This window comes from Brassica oleracea, chromosome C1 (genome assembly GCF_000695525.1).
Source record: "Brassica oleracea var. oleracea cultivar TO1000 chromosome C1, BOL, whole genome shotgun sequence".
Taxonomy (NCBI): domain Eukaryota; kingdom Viridiplantae; phylum Streptophyta; class Magnoliopsida; order Brassicales; family Brassicaceae; genus Brassica; species Brassica oleracea.
Window position 1 is genome coordinate 8,209,315 of NC_027748.1, and position 8,582 is coordinate 8,217,896.

At 34.5% G+C, this 8,582-nt stretch overlaps 2 protein-coding genes across 2 annotated transcripts in view; both read right to left on the minus strand.

Annotated features, from left to right (window-relative positions):
* Positions 1–3,495: 3,495 nt before the first annotated feature.
* LOC106299991 lies at positions 3,496–4,961 on the minus strand. Its single transcript, XM_013736026.1, has one exon. It carries the CDS (start codon positions 4,660–4,662, stop codon positions 3,499–3,501), a length of 1,164 nt encoding a protein of 387 aa, XP_013591480.1. The 5' UTR covers positions 4,663–4,961; the 3' UTR covers positions 3,496–3,498.
* A 571-nt stretch (positions 4,962–5,532) lies between these two features.
* Positions 5,533–8,582, minus strand: part of LOC106300415 (cytochrome P450 71A18) — a 6,465-nt gene continuing 3,415 nt past the window's right edge. Inside the window, 2 exon segments of the mRNA XM_013736551.1 lie at positions 5,533–5,641; positions 5,643–5,725. Coding sequence (XP_013592005.1) covers positions 5,602–5,641; positions 5,643–5,725 — 123 coding nt within the window. The 3' untranslated portion in view covers positions 5,533–5,601.

An 8,582-nucleotide genomic window follows, 5' to 3' on the forward strand; every position in this document is an offset into this window, starting at 1 on the left:
AGGAACAACTGATTTAGGCTTGTTTTATCCTAAAAGTTCAAAAGGTCAAATGATTGGTTTTGCAGATGCAGGTTATTTGTCAGATCCACACAAAGCTCGATCCCAGACAGGATATGTTTTTACAATTGGAGGCACCGCCATATCTTGGCGTTCTCAGAAGCAGACACTTGTTGCTACTTCTTCAAATCACGCTGAGATCATTGCACTCCATGAAGCAAGTAGAGAATGTGTATGGCTGAGATCAATGAGCCGACACATCTGTTCAAGCAGCGGGATTGGCGAAAATACGGAGCCAACTATTCTATATGAAGATAACGCTGCATGTGTTGCTCAAACGAAGGAAGAATATATCAAAAGTGATAGAACCAAACATATACCTCCGAAGTTCTTCTCATATACTCAAGAGCTCGAGAAGAATAAAGAGATTGAAGTAAGATATGTTCGATCATGCGACAATGCAGCCGACCTCTTCACAAAATCACTCCCTACCTCGGTATTCAGAAAACACATCCATAACATTGGAATGCGTCATCAGAAGGATCTATGACTGCTTATTCGAGGGGGAGCTTACGTAGTTGTACTCTTTTTACCTTACTATAGTTTTTCCCATTGGGTTTTCCTAGAAAGATTTTTAACGAGGCAACAAAGACGTTAAGCGAGAGTGGATAGTGACACCGGTCCCCAAGGGGGAGTGTTATGGAAGCGTCGTATTGCAAACGGGGGAGGCGCAGAATTTGTTGACTTTAATATCATTATGGATCCCGCTGTCACTATGCATGCACAGTAACTTTACTTTTTCATTTCTATATAAACGATCGTTTCGATCGTTTGTAAAACACACCATCCTTCTTCTTCTAATAACAAATCATCTCTTCTTATCAGTGTTATCTTCTTCGTACGGATATAAAATTTTGCCTTTATTTAAATTTTATTGTATATTTAAATTTCTGCGATACAATAAAATTTCAGTTCCTTTTATAACTGGAACTTTTCTTAATAAGTTTCTGTCTGGACGGAGTTTTTTTTTTTTTTTTTAAATTTAGTTTATTGTATTATTAATTATCGACAAAAGAAGATAGCTTTGTGCTTTGGGAGGTCAGAAACGTGCCTTTAAGCTTTTCTTGACGGCCACCGAATGGGCCTATACGTGGATCCCAACGTAGAAGGAACATCTGGGACCCACATTTTGTGGTGGTTAAAATCTCTCAAGTGGCAGATGCGCTAGAAAGCGGTCGTAGCTTAGCTGCACTAGAATACAAGTGTTCAATAATCATATGACTATTTTCCTGATAATTTTCTTAGGTTTTTTGCTGATAGAAAGTGTTAAATTACGAGATTTTACGTGTGAACCTACAAAATTATTTTCATTAACGACTTGATTTTAGACAATAAACATCGTAATCATTTTTCTTAGGTTTGTTGTCTTGACTTTTATTAGGTACTTAGAGCACGTATATCCATCGGTATGTTTTAGTGGAGTTCTAACTAATTTAGAAAAAGAAAAAAAATAGAAAATTGGAACGAGGCAAAGAGAAAAAGTTCTTAAAATACTGCATTAAGAATCGGTTGTAACACTGTAAAAGACATGTGTCATTTCCTTGTTTATCTAAATATTTATAAGAAAATAAATTTTAGTTAAAAACAAAAATTATATTATAATATTAATATTTTTATGATAAGAACATCCTTTTGTTAGGTACTTAGAGCACGTCCATCAGTATGTTTTAGTGGAGTTCTAACTAATTTAGAAAAAAGAAAAAAAATAGAAAATTGGAGAGAGGCGAAGAGAAAAAAATTCTTAAAGTACTGCATTAAGAACCAGTTACAACACTGTAAAGGACATGTGTCATTTTTTTGTTTGTCTAAATATTTATAAAAAAATAAATTTTAGTTAAAACAGAAATTATATTATAATATTAATATTTTTCTTACAAGAACATCCTTTTAACGACCTAACCGATAATGGTGCTCTTGGATATTATGTATGTTGACCATAATGACATGACAAATGTTGAAATTGATTACTTTAAAAACAAAAATTTATACAATTCAATATTTATAGACTAAAACCAAAGTAATGTACTAACTAATATCCTTCAACACCATCCTCAACACACTCAAAAAGTTTTCTTAACAGCAAATAATTAAAAACAGAACCATGCTGGTTGCATAGAGATAAACGATCCGGGTTTAATGGCACCCACTATGTTTCACCTTGTAGCCACGCGGATATAAGACCATGTTTTATGTCTTATTTGGATACTCTAGAGTGTGAGTCGACCTGTAGGCCACAATACCGCTTTGGAGGTAAGTCTGTGTTTTTCCATGAGCTTCGGATACTCCTAAAATTTTTAAAAAAAAGAATTAAACAGATACAAGGTTTTAGGTTTGATGGGTTTAGGATGCTCACCGACGGTACGGCACAAAATCATTGTGTAAGTTAGTTGCATCACATACAAGAACCCTACCAATGCTGATTTCTACCATAAATATTTTCGAAACTTTTTTTTTGTTTTGTTTTTCTTAAAGAAAATGTAATAATTGTTGATGTTAAAGGCTAACGGGTTGTCAATAAATGTATACGAACAGTACACGTGTGTTTATATGTTGTGTCATGTATCATGTCAAACCATTGGTCAGATTTAATGTTTGATGGTATTTTTTGGTTGTAAATTTAATACCGTGATGTTACGGAGATCATTCATAGAAAGTGGCCGAGGCTGCATGATCTCTGCAAGCTGCATTATTCTCTGAAAACACGGAGTCTATTTACTCCTATAAAATTTGTTCCTCTAACATTCAACGTCTACATATAAAGTAATCAGTAAATCTAAAACAGCAACTTTGTTGTCGGTTTAAATATATACTATAAGGTTTGGAATGGTTACGGACGGTTGTTGAAGATATGCTGTCGATTTATGAGTATTGCAGTCACTGCAAATTAAATGTGATTGATCTGGTCGATACGGTTAAAGTGATGCGATCCAAATGTTGCAGTTTTTTTTTCTAGTTCAAAATTGTAAATAAAACGTAATATATTAGGGAATATAAACAAAACGTATATTGTTTTAAACAGCTAAAAAAATTTGCATTATCCTTGATTTAGTGTGGCTTGAGTACAAATTTTAAAATGTCAAAATTATATAATTACAAGAAAGACTTATGATCTATATTATATTTCCTGAAAATCCAGCAGAATGACATAACAACTTGCTTCTCATGTGCCATTAATGGATTCAAGAAGATAATATTAGAAATGATTTAATTGCAGGTATCGTATAGAAATTAGTATATAATAGTTTACTCTTTTTTTTTCCTCTCGTGTATTTGTTTCTTGAGTCTTTTACAATGTAAAATTTTAGTCCTCTCGAATGGCAATGCTACCAAAAATAATTTCAGCAAAAGAAGGTTAAAAATGTGGTTAACTTCATTCGATTAATCAATAAAAAATAAAATTAAAAGAAAAAAGAAGAAAAGTTAATCCGTCACATTTATTATTCACACGGTTTGGGCTTCCAAGAAACTAGTAAAATCCTCGGTGGCTTGTAACAACCGTGGCGTGATTGAATGATTCGGAGACGTCGGATAAGATACCGGAGACGAAGTTGAGAACCGAACATGAAGTGGCGACTCCATAGATCTTCTCGATTTCGAGCCAGAAGTCTTCAAAACCCCTTTGATCTCTTTCTCCAAACTAGGTTCCTTGTGGAACACGAAAGCCGCCGAAACAGGATCGTCTTGATCGTTTCCACCTGGACCGCCTTTGATCAGTTCAGAAGGCAAGTCGAAGAAATGACCACCGAGATCGACATTGTCATCGTGAATCATAGCCGAAGAAGTCCACGAACCGCAGTCAAACTTCTCTAGCGAGGCTCGAGCTGAGAGCACCGTAGTGTCTCTCATAGAAGCAGTTCTTGCCATGGAATGAGTTGAAGTCATTGTCGTGGTTCTAGTGATTGAGGAATCACCTTTTCGGGATGATGACCTAACCGGTTTACCTTTACCAAAACCGGGTAGGTATAGACACAACGCGCTGCATTTGAATCCGTCTTCGAACGTATTGATGCTTTTCGAGTTCGCCGTGTTGGTATTGCTTTTGTTAGACTCTGTCTTCGAGAAGAAAGAGTTGTTTCCGCTACTCTTGGTGTTAGAGGAAGAGAAGCCATTATCATCATCATGGTGTTGCTGATGGTTATGATTATAATGATGATGTCCAGTTCTTGATTTGCGTAGTAACATGTCGAAATCTAGGGATGGCGTGCATGCACGTCCTTCCCCGCAAGATTTGCTTCTTCCGAACGAAACGGCAGCGTTTTGAACGAGCATTAGGTCAAGAACTTGCTCCGTGGTTCTGTTCTTCCAACTCGAGTTGTGTCTAGGTGACGTGGATGCTGAGTTCGGGAGGCTGCAGCTTATAAACTTCGTCTTCGTTTGATTATCTCTCGGCCGTGAGGTTATCATGTCGAAGCTCTCGTTCCTCGATAAAAGCGATTTCGGGTCAACGGAGATTCGCCTCTCTGAATCGGACAGCATACTTGACTTCTTGATCAGAATCTTGGGCTCGTCTCCACGACCAAGAACCTCAAAGTCATGCCAATCCTCTTGACTACTATCGTCCCTGAAGCTACTATCGTCCCTGAAGCTGAGAACTTGCGTCGCCATTTTTGTTAATGATGATTAATTTGGCAAAGGCAATAGTGGCAAAAGGCTAAAACAGATTGGTTTTAAATACGGAGCAGGATGGGCTGCACGTCGGTTGGTAATTAGTTTAGTCATGACTCGCACGTATAATATGATACTACACAAAGTGTTGTTGACTTCATCTTCTATAAAATTGTAAAATAATTGTCGTTGACATGAGACCATTCCCACGATGATGACAAGATCAAAAAGATAGATCTGCTTGCACGAACTACCTAGTTATACTAATATTATCAAGGTATTTGGAAGGTGGTTACTTGCATCAGTGAAGACCATAATAAGGAACAAAATCAGTAATATGATGAAAATCAGCTTAAGCTTTGACTGTTTATCTGATTTTTGGTGAGGCCTTTTTGGCTATTATTAAAAAATTAAAGCCTAATACTCTTTTATTATCCCACATTGGAAGTTTAGAAAACCTTCCTCTATTTCTTTCCTCTATATAAGAAACTCCACTCTCTTCTTTTTATTCATCAAGTCAAAGTATTTCTTTGCGCGTGACGAGTTGTTGAATTATCCAACAACCAGTCACTAGTGAATTTTTCCGGTAGGCTTTCTGTGTGAGCATTCGGCGGGATTTCTTGGCGAGTTTCCGGTGGGATTTCTGGGGAAACTTCCAGCGGGTTTTCTAGTAAGTTTGTCGCCTCCAAATTTCTAGTTATAGGAATCTATTTTAGGAAAGTTACTATTTTAGAAAAGTTTCTATTTTAGGAGAGGTTTCATTTTAGAAAAGTTTCCATTTTAGGAAACTTATTTCTGGGGGTCTGCAGGACGGGTTGTCACAGATTTTTCTCAGTTGATTTTCAAAATCGCTAGTGTTTTCTTCACGGCTATATTTTCTTCCCATTGCAATTTTACATATGACATTGTTTGACAAGTTAAGTAGTAAATCGCTTAGATTTACCGATAAAGAAGAAGAACTAGCTTTCTCAAGCTTCTGCATCACTGCGTTTATCTCTTCTTTTCTTACATTCTCAAAGGACTTCACCATTTGCTTGCCGAGGAGATGCACAGTGCATAAACTCTTCATTTAAGGCAGATTTGCAAACAATTTGTTAGCTAATTTAATGGTAAGTTAAAGCATCTTCGAAAAAGAAACTTTATAACTTCAAATATATAGTTTTTTTGATCTCCAAAAACGAATTTTAAAATTTAAAATTTAAGGTTTTAAGAAGTAATACTTCATATTTGAAGTTCCACTACTCAAAACTCCAAATTTGAAGTTTCACTTTTATTTGCATTTTGGTCTTTATAATTAATTACACATCACATTTATGATTCTTAAGTATTTTTTTATTTATCGTTTTAATCTTTAAGACTTTTGTATATCATAAATAATTCAAATTTATTTTTATAAATTCAAATTTTACACATAAAATTAAATCAAAAAATAAAATAAGATTTATAATATTTTAAAACTAGAATTAGACAACAAGAATATTACAAAAGAAATTTAATAAAAAAACTTTTTAAAAAGATATATGAAAACATAATTATTATACAAATTTAAATATTACAACAACACTAATAGACTAGTAATTTGCTCCGGAACCTCTAAAATATTGTCCAAACAAATTTTGTGTAACCGAGGATGGAGCATTATGGAAATATTTATGGAATAATGCGGTATTTTGCTTGTCGTTTGATATTTAATTATGTATTCTATTTATAATTTTATATTTTATTGTTAAATTTTATTAATTAATATTACTGTAATATTTTTATATATGTGCTAGTTATTCATAAAAGTTTAATAGATTTATATTAATTCGGACAAATATAAAGATATAAAGATCATAGTGTAAATTAAAAATAATTTTGAAGTTAAATTTTAAATTTTGATTTTGGAGAATAACACCTTGAAATTTCAAATATAGAGTTTTGCAAATTTAAAATATAGAGTCTTTTGGAGATGAGAAATTGCCACAAATACCACATTCATAGTACCACTTTTCATGTTTACTCTAACCACTTTTACCTTTATTTTTAATGAAGGGTAAAAGACACTTACATCCCTAGGGTTAACTAATCAGGACTTATGGTTTAGAGTTGAGGGGTGGGGTAGTGTTTTTGGAATGTGAAATTTAGGATTCTAATAAATATATAAATACTTAAAAAAATATATAATTTTTTTAAAAAAATAGTTTCAAACATAATTTTCGATTTTCAAAAAGAAATTTTGAAAATAAAAAGAAAAAAAAATTCAAAAAAAAAATTACAAAAAAGTTCAAATTTGAAAAAGTATAATTCGAAAACATAAATTTTATTTTAGTTTTTTATTTATTTAAATAATAATTTATTATATATATAGAAAACAATAGTATAAGAGTCTTTTGTCACTTAATGAAGAATATATTTTTGAAAGTCCTTTTAATAGTGATAAAAATGAAAAATGGTATCATGAAAGTGGGAAACATGGAATTACCCATTTGGAGATGCACTGGTGTGACTGGTGAACATGTGAGAAACATTAGGAACAAATAAAAAGGGAATGAAGAGGAATAAAATTAAAGGAATGAGTGAAAATGATTGTTCCTCAGTTTTCCCTTTGCTTCGGGTCAACTGCCTATCCGTTACTTGGGACTCCCCCTGCTTACAAAGCGTATGACGGTCGATGACTATCTTCCTTTAGTGGAGAAAATCAGAAAGCGCATGAGCTCTTGGACAGGAAGATTTCTGTCACACGCAGGCCGGTTGCAACTCATCAACTCAGTTATTACCAGCCTTGCAAATTTCTGGTTCCAAGCTTTTAAGTTACCAGGAAGCTGTCTCAAGGAAATCGAAAGGCTGTGCTCTGCTTTTCTCGGGTCTGGCCCTGACCTGAAGACTAGCAAAGCAAAAGTAAGCTGGAAAGATGTGTGTTTGCCAAAGGAAGAGGGAGGTTTAGGAGTTCAACCACTGAAAGAAACCAACACAGTCTTGAGCTTGAAATTGATATGGAGGATCACATCAGCAAAGGAATCTATTTGGGTTAAATGGATCAAATGTTACCTGATCAGAAAGGGGTCCTTTTGGTCAGTTAAGGGTACTACAAACGTTGGGTCTTGGATCTGGAGAAAATTACTAAAGTTGAGAGACCTAGCAAAGCAGTTCTTCAATATGAACTGGAACAGATACATCCTTTTGGTACACTACAAGAAAAATGAGTTTTAATAGCGGACGAATAACGCTATATAACGATACTATAGCGGTTTTTGAAGCGTTGTATCATCGCCCGTCATAATAGGTAAGGGACATTACATAGCGGTTTTATGCTCTGCTATCTTTTCTTCCGATACGATAGCGTTTTTTTGTATGCAATTAAATATTCTTTAATAGCGTGTTTTTATTGTTATTATTACATTATTGAAAAATTAAAAAAAAAATAGAAAAAAATATTTTAAATATTTTAAATTGAATTATTCATAAACTAAAAACGGTTTACATATAAAAAAATAAACCAAAACTAAACCAAGCTTAGACCTAAACCAAGCTTAGACCTAAACATATTTGCTAACTAAGCCTAATAACAAAACCACGCCGCTTTCAAGCTTCTTAGCTCCGCCGTCGTCAACCACCATTTGCTGTGACAACCAAGCCCTCGCGTCTCTCTCTTCTTTCCTTCGACGTTGGAGATGACGACGGAATCACCATGGCTCTTCCCACTCACTGTCGTCGAGCTCGTCTTCGGCTCACCACTGCCAAGCTCATCCCATACACCACCGTCAAGTTCGTCTCCGGCTTATCTATCCTCTCCGCGCACCTTTGTCTCAAGCTTCAAGATTTTCTATTCACTGACCATACTCCACCAACTATAGACAGCAAGCTCTCCAACTAATAAAGAAAAAATAAAACGATTTAATCAGTTCTAAACCCTAGAAATCGATTTCAGATCTATATTG